General features: G+C 38.0%; 1 protein-coding gene across 2 annotated transcripts in view; it reads left to right on the plus strand.

Moving 5' to 3' along the window:
• The first annotated feature begins 6,637 nt into the window (after positions 1–6,637).
• Positions 6,638–20,502, plus strand: part of LOC128528790 (CUB and sushi domain-containing protein 1-like) — a 401,372-nt gene continuing 387,507 nt past the window's right edge. For both annotated transcript variants that reach the window (XM_053501914.1, XM_053501915.1), the window contains exon 1: positions 6,638–6,877. In XM_053501914.1, the coding sequence (XP_053357889.1) occupies positions 6,748–6,877 (130 nt within the window). In that variant the 5' untranslated portion in view covers positions 6,638–6,747. The remainder of the gene's footprint in view (positions 6,878–20,502) is intronic.

Raw genomic sequence — 20,502 nt, forward strand, 5'->3', positions numbered from 1 at the left:
TACTTTATGCGCACACACATGGTCAAAGTGTAAACAGTATATGCACGGACCAAGCATGGGAGACTATTCCCCAGTGCAAGAGAGAAACATTGGCTCAATTGTGATCATGTGACGCTCTGCTTCAAAACAAATGGGTCATGCGTGCCAAATGATACTCGATGATATTTGGTACTTGTATCGTTTATCAAGTTAATAAAATGTATTAAACAATTTTGCTTGTCTTGCAAAATGCTTGCCAGCCTGGTTACTCGAAATCTGAGGTTCCACTGTAGTTATTAAATAAATAGCATTATATTTAAGTTATAAAATGGCTGATGTTGGTTTCAAGTCTTTTAAGCTGTTTACGAGAAAACTCTAGAAGGAAAAAAAAAAAAACTAAAAGGCATTCAAATAATTCAACAATTAAAGTGGATGATTACAGAATACTTCACTTTACGGAATGATAATGTCCCAAAATGGACTGCAAAAGCAATACAAAGCAAATAAATGAAATGTAAAGCGTTGAGTCAGACACCTGATCTCAAACAATTTGACCTGCTTTTAAAAACAAGCAGCAACCAAAGACCGCAGTAAAGACCTAGTAATATGGCTCAAGGGATGAAATGCAGTATTTGGTGATGTCCATGGACTCCAGATTTCAGGCAGTCATTGAAGTTTTTGCACTCAAATGGGAAAGTAACAGTTCTTCTAGTTATATATTATTTCGTCCAGTTGCTTTTAAGGCCTGTGAAAATCAAGGGACTTGAAAATATTTTTAAATTCCGGAACAGTTAATGAAAAAGTATTTTTTGGTAAAGCTGAAAGTTTACACTTCAATCACATCTTGATTGCTTCAACCATCGTAGCAGTGCAAATTATGAAAATTGTGTCGTCAAAATTTTGGACCTGACGGTAGATAGGAAGAACATTGTGTGGATTTATGAGTCCAGTGCATTCTGTCTACAACATTTGTCTCTGGAGTTTTAGCAAGATGGGGGGGGGGGGGGGGAACGGCTGAAAATCTACTTGGCCTTAGAAAGTAATTGGATCCTAACCTCACTTTTAAGACTTTCCGGATGATGCACTACATCCAGTTCCTGTAGATTAAGGTTCACCAGCTCAACTGTTTGACATTTTTGTCTGATAGTCTGATCACAGTGCTGTTTTTGGCTTTTTTTTTTTTTTTTTTTTTTCAAACCTTCCTTTCACTCTTGTCCTTCCTTCTAAGCATCAAAGCCAGAATTGAACTTGAGTGAACTTGAGTGCAGTACTCAGTAGCATTGGTTCGACCATCCATTGTGCTTGGCTGCTGTTTAAAACAGAGCAGAGAGCATAACCCTGAGGTGAAGCGAAGAAAAAGCACAAGTGAAATATAGCAATAGATCAGGGAAGTGCACTGACTGATGTGATGATTTGATTCGCCAGGGCATCACATTTTACTTCAGGCCCACGGAGATCTCGTGTCACCCCAGCAATATAACATTTCAGTTGTTAAAAATAAGCTCTTTAAAAAAAATGTATACAATTTCAAGAGATCTAAGATTTTTTTTCTCTACTGAAATGTAAAAGATACTGAGTGCTATGTCTGTTTTCTGCTTTCTTCTGCCTCTTTATGCAGCAGACTTTATTGTATTGATGTATGTCGGAGTGATTTAAAAAAAAAAAAATCAAGAAAACTCTTCAGAAATTTGTGCAATCTCTTTTAGTGCTGCTGCCGTCTATTCAGCTCAGCCTCTTCTCCTCATACCCTGTAAAGAGCCAGGCCTATTCTGTTCATTTCAAAGCACTCTGTAAGTGACCAGTCATGTTAATGCACTATGAAAGAAGGGCAGACCAAGACAGACATGTTTACTTTGTTTTTCTTTAAAATTCAGGACACACTTGAGAATGGGGTTTTGATCGAGTGCATGGAATCTTTGAAGTGTTCAGGTCTTTCTACGATCATGTGTTATGTATGGTCTGGCACATAAATCAGTATCACATTTTCGAAAGATCTTGTGTAAGCAATACACAAATAGGTGTGGTGTTCCAGCTGAAAGAAGGCGAACTCTGCAATCAAGCCTTTCTTCATTTTTCATTAGAAAACACATCACAACTTAAAGAACAAAAATGTCAGTGATGACAGGTCAGTCTAGCATGCGGTTGGAGGGATGGTTGTCTCTAGAACCTAATTATAAGGTGATATTTTTTTTAGCTGACTCTAGGTTATGAGTGAATATTACAATTCTCGTAGTCCCAACCTCCATGCTGAATGTTTACCATGTCCCTATTTGGCTTAAAGTCTGTAATACATCAGGGATGAAACCAGGTAAGAAACAGAAACCAGACCTGGAAGTGGAAAGAGGCATATTCATGTCTTTCGTCATTTATTTTAATGAGATTCTTTAACAGCTTCACATATGCAAACAAAGGGGTTATTTCCTCTGCTGAAGGCATTTCCTACTGGTTGCATTTGTTGTTTAAGTATTGTCTGCTTGTAATACCATCATCAGTTTATTGTCTTGCATGCCAACACTGTCAGACATGCATACTTGAAGGATATATATATTTTATGGCTTTTATTCATAGTCAATTTTGCATTTTATTGCCAGTAAAGCCATACTGTTGGAGTTCTTTGACTGTGATTGACTAGATTGCGTGATTCTATTGCACCATAAGAGTTTTATCCATTTACATCTGAACGGTGTTAAGATTTTTCAGTTGTACTCATAACAGTATAACAAATGGTAGTGTTATCGTTGATGTTAAAGTATGTACTATGTCCTTTTTTAAAATTTAAAACGATCCCAACACAATACCACTACTTTCGAACAATTTTTGCATTTACAGTTTAGCGAAATATAACTTATTTACGAAACATCCTCTACGTTATTGCCATTTTTTTTTATCAACTTGATGTAAAGAATTATCCCAGGCTCCTTCACCTGCACAGCACTGTAACCTGAGCCCACTGTGGTACTCATTCTATACATACGACTGCGTGGCCACTACCAACACCACCGCCATCATAAAGTTTGCTGACGACAACGTGGTGGTGGGCCTGATCTCTGACAACAATTAAATTGCACAGGACCTGGAGGAGATTAGAAATCTGGAGAACTGGGGCCAGAGGAACAACTTCCTCCTTAATGTCAGCAAGACAAAAGAGGCTGATAGTGGACTTCAGTACAAAGAGAGAAACTACCAGACCCCATGATCAACGAGAGCCCAATGAAGAGGGTGGACAGCTTCAGATACGTCTGTGATTACATCACACAGGACCTGTCATGGTCCTGTCACAGCAATCAACACTGTGGTGAAAAAGGCCTGGCAGCGTCTCTACTACCTCAGACACTTGAGAGACTTTAGACTGCCCTCTAAGGTGTTTAGGAACTTTTATTCCTGCACCATAGAGAACATTCTAATGTGAAACATCACAACCTGATTTGGGAAAGCACCATGCTCCCTGAAGGCCAACACAAAGACTGAGGAGAAGTTTCTTCCCGCAGGCTATACAGGCTTGTAAAGTTGAACTCCACAAAGGACACAACTGATTGGACTTGCTATGTTTCCTTCTCACACGTGTTGGAGCACAGCACAATACCGACAGCACTGTGCATTTGCACGTTGCACAGGACACTCGTTGCACATTTCTATTTCTAAAATTCACGTTTTATTTAACATAAATACATAAATAAGGACTAACTATGAACTTTAAAGAGGGACAGTACTACTACTGCTCATGATCTTATTTCACACTCCATGACCACCCATTCTGCTCCTGTTTGCACATTTCATAAACTTTAAAGTTAGTTAATACAGTTAATGCTTTTTTTTTTTTTTTTACATTTTATATAGTTCTATTTAATACTTTTTATTGTAACAGAATTACATGAAATAGAATCTACATATATTTAAATAGCATTTAAAAAAAAAGTACATTGTTTTGATGCTTTCTTTTTTATTGGTATTTGCCTCACTTATTTCCTTTTAGGTCACAGCAGGGTAAGCATTTCTCTACATATCATACTGTGTATGGTTGATGTGTGACTAATAAAATTTGAATTTTGAATTTGTCTCTCAGGCTGATGAAAAACTTGTATTGATGTATCTGGTGTTTTGCCTGTAATTGTTTAATGATTTCAGTTTCCGCCATGGATGAGTATACTTTGTACTACAGACAGTACAAACAAACAGTATAATTGTTATTAATAATATTAATAATTATTTAACAATAATATTAATAATGATTATTATTATTATTATTAAAATAAATTGAAAATGATGTTTCCCAGATTGCTGCAGTTAACTTAGTGTTTCATTATTAATTATTGCCTTTTATTAATTACCATTTTCTAGAATTACAATATATATTTAAGTACATTCAAATTTAAATTTTGTCACATACAGTCATACACAGTACTATATGCAGTGAAATGCTTACATTTAAAAATTAAAATTTGTTTGGTCCCCTTCCCTCTTTTATCGGTTTATTTTTAAGCCGTAGTAAACCATATAAAACAGTCAATTACATGTGGACTTTGGTGGTGTTTTGCTTTCAAGCGTAAAACAAGCTGCTCATTGTGCAAATCCAGCTGGAGCTTCATTAGGCAGAATTTTAAAATGGGAGTTGAGCGCTGCGCTGGACTATTTTGAAGGCCCCATATATTATCCATTATCAGCTCAGCAGCCAGTTAAACAAGATACAGTTCAGATGCAAGCAGGTTGCTGAGCATTCTAGACCAACATGTTCTGTTTTGTGTGAGGGGATTTTCAGCAGATGGCAGCAAAGTCCCATTTTATCATCATGTCAGCCACCAAAAAAATAAGACTCCATCTTATAAACACATTTTACCCCCCCATTATATTAGTGAGAAAGTGAGAGAGAGTGTGTGTGTGTAAGAGAGAGGGAAGATGAGAGATGGCGGTGGTGTATTATTAGGTACATTTGCACACAGTGGGATGTGTAAACAGAAAAAAGAAGAACCTCTGTGTCTTTCTCTGTTAAACAGGCTTTACATGCTACATTAGTAATATTGCTTGAGGAGGCATGTTTAGAAAACGTTTCCAGTCTGCTACTTGAATGTGGTCAATTTGATGCATCCAGGGGTGCAAGGATGACTTGTAGGACCCCAGGCAACTCCACTGGGTCTCCTTGCTCCAGAAAATGTTCATTCTCCTTGGTAATTTTCTCTCCCTACTCTTTCGGAGGAAAAGAAAAGACAAGAAACTGTAGCCTATCTTTCCTTGTCACCAGGTTGGGTATCCTCAAGTGCACACTTTTTTTTTCTGTACCTTTTAACATAGCACTTTTACCGGTAGGACCTTACAAGATAGTGTTTAAGGTAAAGCTTTTTGAGATGCATGTTAATGTTACATAATATGTATGGTTAAATATACCACCACATTAACAATAAAAGTAGGTAGATAGATAGATATTTATTGATCCTGAAGGAAATTCGAGACATCCAGTAGCAAGTATGTAGATTTTTCTGTTTAATCAGTGGTCCTTGCATCAAACCCACACCCTCCCTTCTTCGTTACCCTTGAATGCATCCATAAAACAGGCTAACTTCTTAACATTAAGGCTTTTGAGACTTTGTTTATCTCGTTGTAGAGCTCCACAGACCCCCTCAGCACAGGTTTTTCTGACCAAAATATTCTCAATATTAAAGTATTAGGCTCACGCTTTGTTTAGACAATATTTGCTATTTTGTTGGAGCCCTTAAGCTTTCTTCATGTTTGAGTTCTTAAGGTTTGGAGTAAACCAGTTCTTCTGAAGTGATCCATCAAATAAAATATGTTTGAAAATACTGTAGTAGGATGTCATTTCCTTTTCTCAGTTTTAGAGAAATCCCTTACTCCTGGACTTTACTTTTGAGAATGTACATTATTATACTGTGCATTATTTTTATTGGCGGCAAAGTGGTGTAGTGGTTAGCACTGTCCGCCTGCACCTCCAGGGTCTGGGTTGGATTCCCACCTGCATGGAGTTTGCATGTTCTCCCTGTGCTTAATGGGTTTACTCTGGGTACTAGGGTTTCCTTCAACAGTCCTTAGACATGCAGGATGAGCTAATTGACATTTCCAAATTCCCCACAGTGTGTGTGGACGAATGTGTGAATGTTTTTCAGTTGGTCCTATCCCGGTCGTAAAAATGAAATAAATTCAGTGGTCACCATTGGCCTACACGGTCCTTTGTTGGTCTACAGAGGTTCCTAGATAGATGGATAGATAGATGGTGTATTATTATTATTATTATTATTATTATAAGAGTTGGTCTTCAGGGATTTTACACGTTTAACTTTGCTTGTTTTTTAGTACCTTTTGTGATCTCATTAAAATGCTCTAGATCACAGTGCGCAGCTTGGATTCTCCAGGCTCGTGTTGAGTTTACTGCGCTGGTTTGAGAATTGCTATAAAAATCGCTATTCTCGAGAACTTTTCGTTGTTCCTGCAATCGAAACCAGATCCTAGAGGGCCATCTGTGATTCTCGGCTCTTGTAAAAACTCCGCGGATGAGCAGCGCTGTGCGTCTTGTTCCCCTGCACAGTGCTGTGTGATGGGTGAGTCCAGCATCCATGCGCACGCAGCGTCTCTCTCTCTCTCTCTCTCTCTCTCTCTCTTTCTGCGTCTCTCTTCTCCAGCTCATTCCGTGGGTTCCGTTCGGACTGAATGCTCCTCGCTATGGTCTCATCCTCCTTCTCTCTGCTGCGCACCGCCCCGGCGCTCGTCTCCCGATGCTGATATGAGCGCTAAAGCGGCGCCTCGTCTCCCCGCCCGAGCTGGATGTCTATGCGCGGCTGTAACCGGCGTCAAGAACTCGGCATTAAGGCGGAATTAACGGAGGACGCCACGGCCATGGGCAAATTCGAGCACGTCTGGCTCATTCTCGCAGGTCTCATCACCGCCGCCAGCGGTAAGTCCTAACCCTGGATTGATCTCATTTGGTGTCTTTTTTTTTTTTTTTTTGGTATTCCTTCATTTATTTTGGTTGCGGATTTTTTTTTTTTTTTTTTTGCGCAAGCGGATGGAGAGCTGACTTTTAAGGACGTATGCCTGTCAGATGCGCGGTTGCCCTTTTCCTTCCATTCTGGAGCCACTTGCCAAACTTGCATCCTAATAGCCTTTACTTAGAAGTAGTAGAGATACATGTGAAAAAGGGGGAAAGGCCTGTTCGATACAAATGTCAAAAGATGAAATAGCGGAATGATGCGTGGAGGGACAGGCTGACACACAGAACTTCAGTGAGAATGTCTGACTCACGAAGTGTTATTTGGAGGACATGATGATGATGATGATGATATGAGCTTGCATGGAAACTGAACTAAACGGGAGGGGGGGGGGGGGGGAAGAGGGCAAATCTGTTAGAATGTAAACATTGACCAAAATACGACTTGTGTGTTTTGTTTGTGTGACTGAGAGAGATTCTATTATGTCTTATCAGAAGAAATAGATATGCTGTTTTAAACCCATAAAAGACTCGGTGATACAAACTTTTGCTCACCCATAAAGTGTCAAAATAAGTGCCATGTTGGAAAGCAGAGCCAAAAACACGAGCATTGTCATTTTCATTTAGTCTGATCACCTTCTTTCTTTTCTTTTTTTTCTTTCTTTTTTCCTTTTTTTTGTTGTTGCAAAACATGAGTTACAATTGAACGGTCATTTGATGAGTTTCTCTATACAGTACCTTTGAATAAAATCTTTGGATCTTTTGAATAAAAGTTTCTTTCTAGGCCATAGAAGCTATTAATCATGCGTAATTGTAAGCCTGTGGCCTAATTAGTATACAGAATATTGCATATTTCTGTAGACTTATGTGGCAGAATTATCCATGCGATTTATTTCAATGCATCCAAATCTGCCCAGGTCAATGCACTTGCCCTGATCAGTCTCAATAAAATGCCAGACACGTAAATACTTATTTAAAAAAAAATACAGGCTGCTTTCAGTTCACATTTTTTTTCTTGCCGCTTGCCTGTTTGTTTATGATGCTTTGTAGATGCCTCCACCTCCAGAAGCAACAGGTGGAGAAAATAAGTGGATAATGTTGCAGTTGTGCTTGATAAGATTTCATGCCCATGATTTTTAGCTGGCTGGCAGGTCCCACAGGATCACCTTCTCATTCATGTGGTTTAGGTGGTGTTGGGCAAAAACACAAAAAAGGGTATCTCGGACAACACAAAATATTTGCGATTATGTGCTCTTCTCCTATTCCAAATAAACGTGGCTAGTCCAAACTTAAACTTTTTGCATTTTCTAACACCTCCTTGCCTTTTAGACTGTACTGTATATTTTTGTTTAATGGAGGACAGTCTTGCTTTCATAAATGCCAGGCTGCAGCATTTGAGACATCAAAATGCTGTCTGATTCTAAGTTTTCTTACAGTGGTGCAGAGTGCAGGGTGCCCCCCCACCCCCGGAAAAAAAAGAAGGTATTTCCCCTATAGGGATGTGTCTGTGTTAATGAGAGACCCTTTTTTTTTCAGGACCACCACGTCCCCTACCAAGTTACCCAGCTGAAGGCAAACGAGTAAACAGTTCTTCTCTGATGAAGATTCATGATCAATTTTGCTTTAATAATCAAATATATCCTGTACACAGCAGTGAAAGAAATTTTTTTTACACAAGATAAAGCAGCACCTGTACAGCAGCATTATCACCTCTATGGCATTATTTACATTTCCATCAAATTATAGTGGCGTAGCTCAGCACTGCTTGTGTTTCATATGAAAGTCGGATGAGCCAAGATCCCTGAAGCTTCCCCATAGTTTAATCTTTGACAATCCCAAAGCAATAAGCCAATAATATGAGGTTTTGATGGAGACTGGATTATTATGAGATGCAATGAATGCAATTGAATTTCAGTTTATCCTCAGTACAGAAAAGTGATAAGGGTGTGATTACAGGACAAGCGGTGTGGCCAGACTAGACCAGTACACAGTGTATAAACGTCAACCTTAAACGTAACATGGTTTACATTAGCCGGCTATTACCATCTGTTACCATATCAAGGCAGGAACTTTAAGAATAGGCCAGTGAGAGAGTTTGCACCTCTAGAATATATTTATTTGACGATGATGAACGTCAGGACTCAACAGGGGAAACCAGGTGTCAGAGTAGGTGTGCTCTGTGTTGGTGGGTGTGTGAGTGGGCGCGAGGTGTCGTTCACCATCCCTGTTCCCATTATGTTCATCGTTTTAGAGGATGTGCTCTTCAAAAGAATTAGTGATGCTCCGGGACATTTCCTCTGCTTCCCGAGCCTGTAAAAGAATCATTAGTTTTGCCCCAGCTGCACTATCAGCATTAATGACAACAACTGCAGCTCTTCCATGTTCGCAATCATGTCAGGGAGTTTAGGGGAGAGATAGTAATGAAAGAACCTCAAAGACTTGATGTGGATTCTAAACGTGGTGTTCTTGGGTTAGGATCAGTTTGTTGAGGAAAGAATAAATTATGATGTGGTGAAGTATTATACGTAGAAATTTGAAGTAATAGAGATTTTCTATTTAAAAATGTTTGTTTTTGTTAGACTGGATTATTATGAGAACCAATGATTGATTTTTTAAAATAACAATACAATGCTTGTTTTTATCATTTGCATTATAGCAGCAGTAAACAATTGTCATATCCTCACATTCTCCCTTTTTTCCTGGAATTAATAAGTCAAACAAGCTGCTTGTCATTTTATCAAGAAACAGGCAGGAGTATACTCATCTATCTCAAGACTTTCCCATGGTCTTTAGGACAACTTCACTGACACTGGACACTCCTTCTATAGAATGGTCTATATTCTCCTGCAGAACCCCCCCCCCCCAATTACATACTATATTGCCAAAACTATTCGTTAGGCTCTCTTCACATGCATATGAACATGAGTAACATCCAAATCTTAATCCATAGGGTCTAATATGATGTTTTCTTCCACATCAAACTCACTTATCCATGTCTTTATGGACTTTGCTGTGTGCATTGGCATGTAGTCATTTTCGAGTGGATGTGTGGGATTGTCTTTCAGGAGTTGGGCTCAGCCCTTTAGTTCCAGTGAAAGGAACTCATAATGTTTCAGTATATCAAGACAATTTACACAATTTCATGCTCCCAAATTTCAAAACAGTCTGGAGATTGTCCCTTAATACACACACACACACACACACACACTACAGTATATATAGTTAAATAACTTTACATTTTTATATTTGTTCATGACCTTTAGGTTCTGTAATAGTTACTCTAAGTTAACTTTTATAGCTGTTATTATAGAAATGATACCATGCTGGAATGAGGTATTTGTGTATTGTTAAAGAGCTTGTGCTATAAGTAGTTCTTGAAAGCTAAGTAAAAAAAAAAATATATCATGCCTATTGTCATTAGGTGTGGTAAATTATGACACACCCTCAGTTTTTAGCCATGAATGAAGACATTTGTATAATAAGAAGTGTTGGCATAATTTCTCAATTAGAAGAGACATGACGTGTTGGTTAGTATTTGAAATTGTTCAGATTGTAACTTTTAAGAAATCTAAATAAAAAAAAACATCACGCAAACTCCTTTTATTCTTGGATTAGGAACAGTTGAGCATAAAAGCTTGCGATGCAGGAACAGTAATTCAATTTACCAGTTTTACACCGACTATAAGATGCCTGCTTGATGGTCCAAGGCAGATGCCCAGCGACAATTAGATGACATTGAGTTGTTGCCAAACTACAAGACATTATGAATCTGTCCAACCTCAAGCATCGCATGCAAATGTGACATTCGAAATCTCGAGGGAGAGGAGACGGAACCGAGACCTTTCTCTACAGTATATTATAACACGAAGATGACTTGTGCCGTCTAATATAGTCGAAAAGAGCTGCTTCTTTTGATTACACGTTCAATATTTTTTTTTATTTAGAACACAAAATTATTTTTTGATAATTAAGCAGAATTAAGAATTAAAATGATTAATTATAAAACAAATACACAAATGTGTTTAAGGAAAAAAATTCCTTTCAAGTAATCAAAATGCTGATGCCATATAAACATGCCACCTTATTGAATGGCACTGATTAGGCAGGCAGATGCAAAGCAAGGAGCCAAAAACATCAATTATTCACTGGACATCTGGCTCAGTACGACAGAGGAAGCTCTTGTTTTAACTTAGTCACTGCTCTTCTTCTACTTCAAAAAGTTCTGTCTGCATTTAAAAAAAAAAAAAAAATTGTATTATTTTTCTTCTTTTTTTATTTTATTTTTATTTTTTTCCTCTGGAGCCGATTTCTGTGTGGTCATCAGTTTAAGACACCCGAGTTCCGGGTGGGGTGACCCATTTTAAAGTATGTATGTGAAGCGCTTTCTCATACATATATAACCGATTAGAGCTTTTGAATTTCAAAGCAGCCCCAGTCAGCAGAAACAGCGTTGCTTTATTCATCTATTAATGCGATTTTTAAGGTTGGGGATCAGGAAGAGAACAGAAGAAGGACTATACAGCTTACATTTCACAAAATGCATTTTAATTAGCCACCATTTTAGGCTTTGAAATGGCTAATTTTAACAAGGTCTTGTTTTTTTTTTTTTCCTTTCTTTTTTTGTGGCATCTTCTGGCACACACACAGAGTTGACATTAAGCTGAGAAATTTGATGCTTAATTTGGTCAGGCACCCCCTACCCACTCCCCCCACCCCTCTATCCGAACTTTTATTTTGTGAAAAGTGTAAAAAAAAAAAAATGTGCTGCTACTTTACTGAGACAGGAGCATTTTCTTTCTCAAGAGATTTGCTGCAAGTCTATCCTTATTTCCATTTAACTACAGCTTTTGACTTTTCGCTTCATGTTTCTTCTCAGCACATAAATAACAGCCTGTTGGTCTAGAGAGAAATAATATAACATCATGGTTATTTTTTCCGAACCAACTCTCAGTTTGATGTCCTGGGAAGTCTTAAACTTTCTGCTTTTCAAAAATGTTTATTTTTTGCAAATTCTCACCTATTATCAACTTGGTGCTCTTGGAATGCGTAACCTGACCTACACACCAGCAAACAATTTATCACCATTGCAACAAAAAGACAGCTAGTTATAATGATATGGGTTGTTGTATCTTATTTATTTAAATCAAGAATGCAACCACTGTTTTAATGTGTCTAAAAGCCACCAACATGCTCAAAGCCTATGTGTGTGCCATATGACATAGATGACTGGCCCCTCCTTCTAAATCTACCATGCATGCTAAGATACAAAGTCCTTGAGCTCCTTTTTTGACAATTGACCTTTTTTTTTTTTTTTTTAAAAACCTCGCCTGAAAAGACTCTGTTTGACCGGCATGCTGTGTTACAGTGCAACAACTCCAGATTAATGGGATTATGCTAAATACAAATCAAAGCATGATTCCTCAGTTACAACCCTTGTTGATGTTTAGAGAAACAGTGTAGATGATAAACGGACACGCCCTTTCGTTTCTGATTTATTTTCACGATGACCAGGAGTGACGAGGACTATAGTGCAGGGGGGAGGAAAGCAAAAAGTGTTGTAGCAGCCAGCATGAACGTTGTAGGAGGCAGCAACTCCTCCACTCACACTGCCTCTGGTGAATCAGCACAGCCAGTTTAGACATGTTGCTATGGTTTTACTGTTGATAATTCAGGAACACTGAGCGAAGCTGAAATAAGGCCTTTGACGTTCAGCAGCATTAAGGAGACAAATGCTGTGGATTTATCTTCTGCATGTTTATACGTCATTATAATGGATCATTTGAAATTTACCTCGGCTATCATGCTGGGGTGGGGGGTTCCGTCCCCCCCCCTGTGTGAATGAAGTAGAACTAACACTGTGAAGTAATAAAACTCACTTAACTATGGCTTTTTAATACTCTGAAACATAATACATTACATATGTTGAGCAGTTGGATGGTGTGGTGTTTCATTGAGGAGTTGTTTTGTCATCACAGTGCTTGCACAGTTACTAGGACAAAAATTAAATTATTAAAAAATATTAATAAAATCCAGTGTAGGAATCATCAAGAAATCAAGCTTTAGACATGAAGCTCCAGAACACGATGTGATGGGGTTGAACTCAACATGGCTAGATAGCGATCCACACGTTGCATACCTCAATGTTATTAGCCTCCATTAGCTGCTGCAGTATGATCGGTTACAAGGATTCAGTCCCTAAACTTAACCCAAGTCTAAAGTGAAGACCGGTAGGAGAGTTAAGTTCATCAATGGGGAATGGGGGCAAAATTTGCCTCCTCACAGCTCAAGTCAGCTAATGTAACCCCAATGTAGAGCAAACATGCACAGAAAGAGAATATTTATTCTGACAAGAGAGAAATTAGCAGATCAAATGTTTACATGGCTAATATTGACATATTGTGTAAGTATTTGCATGATGCAGTATTATTCTGATTGTTAGTGGAACATTAGGGTCCATGTATACATCTACTGTTGATGGCATTAACATGAACATTAAAGCTTTGCTACATTGTTTGAGCAGATGAGAATGTGATCGAGCTGGAGTGACTAAAGCACATTTATGGTAGGAATGAAAGAAATGGATTATTTTTAAATAAAAATTGTCAAATAGTTGGAAATGAAAGAAGCTTAAGGGAAAATTTAACTTTAATCATAAAACACATCATTTGCACCACTGGAAAGTCCACATTGATCATTAAATATTGACACGCACGTTGTTCAGGGTGGATTTTCCTTTGAATTCTGATTGAATCCTTAGAAAAAAATCAGATAAATCAGTGTGCAATGAATCACCGGCTTTTTTACGTAACTTTTTTTTTTTTCCAATTTGTTTAAAAGTTATAAAACATTCAGATGGGAAAGTGAATTATATAAAGGATTTAAAGAATGAGTTTTTCCAGGTAAACGACACAAAATGCACAGACTGAATATTACAGTAATGTCATTAAAAACAGGCGTTTTAGCTGTGCTCTTAATTACACACCTAATTAAGTGCCCATTAACATGGTTAGTCATTCATAAAGCAATTTAATATTCCAACCATGCAAGCTCGACAGTGAGTCCAAGTTAATACCAACTGCGAAGTGAATGAGAGACCATAAAAGCGGCGCTCAAATCTAAATCTGAGCATCAAACTGTGGCTAATTTGTTTTTTTTTCTTTTTTTTTTCTTTGTGTGTTATGGCACATTCCTCAAACACTTCCACAACATTCCGTAGCTTGAGGGCTGGAAGTATTTATTACATTTAAGAATGTCATCAGTCCTTGCTAAAACGTGAAAGAAAAATTATAGACCAAGTTAGCACAGTCGCAAGCTAACATGGTGTTAGTAAGTCAGGCCGATGTCTTTAAATGATCTTGTTGATGATCGCATGAGACTGTGGGAGATTTTGGACAGAACTAGCACTAAGACTACAGTACTGTATATTAAGCATTTGACCTGAAATGCTACAGCATTATAGAGCCATCTTCATAATAGCTGGAAAACAGATGGGCGATTGGACATTTTCTAAATCTTCAACTGCCTGGTTTCAGTGCCCACTGTCTTCTCAGGTTCCTGTTTCTGGCTAACAGGACAAGAACCCAATGTTTTCAAATACTTAAGTCCAATTTTTTTTAAAGCTTTGCTGTGCATTTTGAGATGGTATTCCTGCTACAGATGTAGAACTGTAAACTTGAGGGACAGCTGTATGTGTAACTCCCAAAAAGTCAGCACATTCTGAAGTTATCAAACCAACTGCCCTGGCAACAATGCCTTGGACAACCAGTAAAAGGAATAGTTGATTTCATTGCTTCTTGGTTCATACAGCATGCAGTGTGATAGCCAGTTACTTGTGTTAGCAATATCGAACTCTATCTTTCTCCAGCTCATTATGGACCCTTCATGGTGATGTCTCATCTGTTTAGACCTAAATATAACAATCATTCTAAATTTCTGCTTCTAAAGAGTGATGTGTGATTACTGCAGCTTTCCTGGAGCTGTGTGTGCTCGAAGAACAAAACTGTATTTGACCAACTAGTTGGAGTTTTATGAATAAATATTAAATAGCAAGGATCACAAGGACCACAAAACATTCTGGTGCTCGCATTTATACATGAGGATCTGCCCAGTGTACGTATGTTCTCCCATTATACCCAAAGCTGAATCTTCCAGAGGTGGCTCTTATAAAGGCAGGAAGTTTACTATTGAACAAAGTTTTTTTTATGTTTGTTTTTGAATGTTTAAGGTGAATGTTTATTTTTATTTTAATAATAGTTGCTCAAATTTAAAGTAGATTTTTGTCCATTTCATTCATGATTGAGGACTGAATGATTCCCAGTGACACAGTTATAAGGAGCTAGAAATATAAGGTCTCAGAAATGTTATAACATTGTGTGCTGCAAAAGGAATAGGTATGTTTTGTCGTTTGAGCCAAAAATAGGGGTCATCTGGTAATTAGCTAGGGGCGTGAACAGGCAAAACGTAATCTTCACAATACAGTGAGATTGGCACACTTTTGTCAAAGCTGCAGTCTTATCTGCAGCGAACAGAAAAATAACACATCAGTTATCCAACAGGTTTGTGATATGCTCTGTGGTTTTTCTATTTTTTTTGGGGGGGGCTGATATCAGCTTTGTTAAGAAAAGGAAAATAGTGACAACTTTTTGCTATGAACCATTTTGCATCTACAGTACATGTTTCATATAAATCCCATATGGCACTCTTTGTGTATTGGGTGTGGCTTAAATTATCCTGCTTACGCTGTTCTTACATCTTGTACTTCACGTATATAATAGGTTGTTCAGTCTTTTTGTCCAGTAAGAGCAATTTCTTTTTAAATTAATCAATTAATTAACCCATACCTTACGTCACATGTAACTGTTAACTATCAAATAGGGAAAGACCACACAATGGGTTCTATTTGTATTTCACGTGTATTTCTGTTGAACAATGCCTTCATGATGTATAAGAGATTGCAACTCTGCATGCTCACTGTGTCCTGGCTTGTGTAACATACAGCAGCTTATTAAAGTCAGATGTTTATTAGAAAGCATACAATTTGTCTCATATTCTAGATCCACATTTATCACCTTTTGTGATTAGATGCATGCAAGGGTGTGCTGTGAATGAAAATATCACTGTGTGTTGTTGAGAAATGTAACTTACAGTGTGATTAGTGTTGTATCTTGTAGTGGTTTTACCTACAGACCATCATGCTTATTTACCTTTTAGCTGCTCTGTATGCTGTATACAGGGTCCCATGTAAAACGCTACTATAGTTACAGGGGGGTTAAATCATTATTATTATTATTATTATTATTATTTGTTAATTTTTTATAGATCAAATTCATATGCTTAGAACTACATTTATACATTATTATACCATATGTACCAGTATGTAATGATTGCATTACATTTTTAACTTATTTTGCAGTGGTGGAAAAGTTACCAGAGAATTGTTGAAACTAAGCAGAGGAGAAAGTAGAATGTGGTGTGTAATTGTCCCAGAAGGCAACACATTGTTTTCATTTTGAATTTAGCATATCTTACATGTGTCAGTCACAGGAGGTCTGCTGAGTTAGCTGTGGTGCATTCACTTTTCTTGCCTCTCAAGTGCTTTGTGTATGTGCGTGCACGCATGCATGGAGGGCTTGGCTAGTCAGCTTGAGACGATCATTCATGTCCAGAATGAGAGACACGGGCAGCCTGCGAGAATAACAATAACCAAACACATGACAATGCACATCCACTGTTCATAGCACATTGAGACTAAGAGTAATTGACGCTCTTAGGGATTGCATGGTAGCTGCTTACTGCTGTTAGACACTAAAGGCCAAGTGACTAAAAAAATGCTTTGTATAACTCTTACATAATGCCTCAAGTAAATGCCAGCACATGCTGATCACAATTCTTAAAAGGACAAAAAAAAAATGGAGTTACTAACTGGCAGACACGTGCCATTTATCTTTTTTAGGGTGGGTCTGGTGGACATTCACTTCTAGATGTGGCACAGGGTGGATTTGGGGACATAGTGACCCCACAACGGTGCTACCATCTACAAACATCTAACTGTTATTATTTGGCTCTTAATATTTTAACATGTACAGTAGTTTAAGCTTATTAATCATAGAAGGAAAGTTGCATGAAGGAAGCCGAATTTGCTTATATGGCAAGATTAAATAAATCATCACCTGGAAGGGCTGCTGACTGGTTTAAATCATACATTATAATCAAGGATGGATAATAGTACGAGATAAAAAATGATGTTGAGCCCGATTAAGAAACAAGCCACACACGATGTTGTTAAGATGTAAATTGCACACGTGTGCTGAAATACGTTCTCCCATCTAGATGTAAATGATCTGAAACATTGCTATGATTAACTACTTTCCCCCTAAATATGGTATCTGTTCTCATATAAGGGGAAGGGGGAAAAACAGCAGGATATTTTGATTGTGATAAGAACTTTCATTTCAGGCTTGTCTTCTTATATATCAGAAAACAGATGAAACTTTGACTCGGTTATGAGATCCTTGGGTAGATTGTTTGTGACGATGCCCAACCCTTTACATACTGATGAAATCTGTACTCCATTTATCATTTCATAAGGAAAAAGGTTGACACCGCGTGCCGTAATGGCTTCTGTCGTTTGCCTGTCATTGGACTCCCCAAAGTAACAATTCCTATTTGCTTAAGCCAAGGTGCAATCGAGCATAAAGTGTACATGTCATGTGTTGTCAGATTTGAAGGCAGCCTGTCGCGAGGCGCCTACATGCATGTGTGCAAGCCTGCATGGTGCATCTCTTTAGGGCATTCACTTAAATGATTTGTGAGCACTCAGGTGTTATTTTGTATGGTGAGAGTTTTTTCCTCGTCTTTTTGTTAAGCAAGCTGAAGCTTACAACTTCACACAAGAAGATTATCCTAGGAAAGTGTAATGTGTTTTCCAATATATATTATATTGAATATATATTAATACCTAGAAGGGTAGCGCTTAATCGTAAACTTTATGAAATAATTGTGGTTGTTAAAAAACGTGAATGACTGATTGGAGATCATTTAAAAACATGGAGTTGCATCCTTAAAAAACCCCAGAAGAAATCACAGTTATGTTTAATGAAAGTAAGAGCATGTAAACATGCAAGATGTGAAGAGAACTTGCAATATTAGACCTAACCAGCTGTGTGGCCATGAGAAAATAATTTGTTATCCAAACTTATCTGAAAACAAGTTTCCATTTGTTAGGGAGCATAACGTTTGGGGCAGTAGAATTTGTAGCAATGGAAAAAGTCATGCAGTCTTATAAGTTCAGATTGACCCTATCCCAGGGTGATGTGTGCGTCAGGTAAGAAGGGATGCACAGGTTTAGCCTCAGCAACGTAATGTGGCAATAAAATCAAGTCAGCTGACTTGGCCTTGGCCACCATATTGCATGCTGTAATCAAACCTAAAAATGGTCAAACAAACAAAAAATTCCGCCGCTACCTCTCCCTTTTTTTTTTTTTTTTTTTTTTTGCGGGGGGTATTTAAGATTAATTACAGGACAGAACATTAATCAACAATATTAAAAGGTCTAGAGGTAACTATCAGCAATTGCGAAATAGAATAAATGTTTTTTTTTTCAAAAAGAGAAGAGGAAGATATTGCTTATGGACAATAACACTGCATTCTTCAAGGTTTGGTGTGCTGCATGCTCAGAGATGCTTTTCTGCCCACCATGGTAGAAAGAGTGGCTATGTGAGCTGACTTCCTGTCAGCTTGAACTATTCTGGCCATTCTCATCTGACCTCTCTTAACAACAAGGCGTTTCACTTTACTGAACTGCTGCTCACTGTTTTTTTTTTTTTTTTTTTTTTACTTTCCCCTATTTTGGGTAAAAAGTGGTACTGTATGTGTGAAAATCCTGGGAGAAGAGAGGTTTCTGAAATACCTAAACCAAGTCATTGATCAAAAGTTTTATGTGAACAATATCTGAAGCTCTTGGTGTGTATCTACGTGATTTGAATAATTGCTTCAATAAGCAGTGGTAGGGATGTTCATATTAAAATGGTCAGTCATTGCTTTGTTAGCCTTCATTCAGGTACTTTGTAAGTTGTTTTTCTTTTAAATAATTTTGGGGGAAGTAGCGCAACATGTAGCACTTTACGATCCACACATGCATCAGAATTTTTAACCTTACTTTTGCCCAACGTTTAGCCTTTGGGTTAGTTCCGGTGTGCAAAAACATTAAACAGAAGGTTTTTGCAAAGTCTAGTCCCATTTCTACTAACTAAATATAGTCGACCAAATTACCTTATACTTAGTAATAATTAAAAACCAAACAAACAATTCAGTTGTGGCTACTAAAAGAAAATCCAAGCGCTGATGTGTAATTACACTTGCAGGATAATTAAGAGTGAATTAAATCCACAGGAAAAAAAACAGAAGGATTATGATTTTTATTTTTATTTTTTATGCAGAAGAAATCCACTTTCTTTTTAACCTTTAACCATTCAAAGTGTCAAACAATTCCTGCTTTATCCATCTTACATCTAAATGAAGATTGAACACCAGGGAAAGGCTTTTCAATCCCACTCTTATTTATCGCTAAAACCATGTAATGCTTATGTAACCTGTATTTACAAAGGACAGTGTTTGTAAGGTAATGATGCTCATTAAACCAACATGGAGAAACAGCAAGAAAAAAAAACCCTAAATAACCTGATTACTCAGTGTCCCGCTGTTTAATGTCATTTTTTAGGGAGATGCATTTTAATGTCTTGGGATGTGAGCACAGCTTCATTACTAACCGAATCATCCATAACATTACAACAAAAAACATTATGCCCAGTATTCTGTGGGTTCCCCATGTGTTGCCTGGGCAGCTCTTGCACCTTGAGACATGACTCCACAAGGCCTCTGGGTGTTAGTGCTGGATCCGTTGGGTGCTGTGACTAGTGTGGTGGCGCCTCTGTGGATCAGACTTGTTTGTCCGGCACATCCCATGGGTGCTTAATCGGACTGGGATCTGGGGAATTTGGAGGCCGTCTCGACAGTCTGGTCGAGCTCTCTACCTGCTGTCTTGAGTGCATGGCAGGCTGTGGTGCCCTGGGTTTTCTGGTGCCTTTCTTTCTGGGCCAGGGGTAGCTCAGTGGTTAAGGCATTGGACTACGGTTCGGAAGATCCCAGGTTCAAACCCCACAACCACCAAGTTGCCACTGTTGGGCCCTTGGGCAAGGCCCTTAACCCTCAACTGCTTGGATGTGTAATGAGATAAAAATGTAAGTCGCCCTGGATAAGAACGTATGCCTAAATGTGACCAGCATAGACTTTTTTCGGCAAGTCGTGCTGCATTGGCTTTTCTGTTGGATTGGACTGGATGGGCTATCCTTTGGTCCCTACAGCCATAAATAAGTCTTAATTTTCCATGATCCTGTCACTCGTTTACTGGTATATAATTGATAATCAGAGTTAATGTTTCAGTTTTTTATGGTTTTAATGTCATTGTTGATTTGTTGTATATGAAATGCAAATATAGTTACAGTATATAGAAAGAAGGACAGATTGAAAAAGAGAATAGCACAAAATATCTTTTTAGCTCCAAATATTTATATTCTTATTTATGGCTAAAGGTG

Source organism: Clarias gariepinus, chromosome 8, assembly GCF_024256425.1.
Source record: "Clarias gariepinus isolate MV-2021 ecotype Netherlands chromosome 8, CGAR_prim_01v2, whole genome shotgun sequence".
In the NCBI taxonomy this organism is placed as follows: domain Eukaryota; kingdom Metazoa; phylum Chordata; class Actinopteri; order Siluriformes; family Clariidae; genus Clarias; species Clarias gariepinus.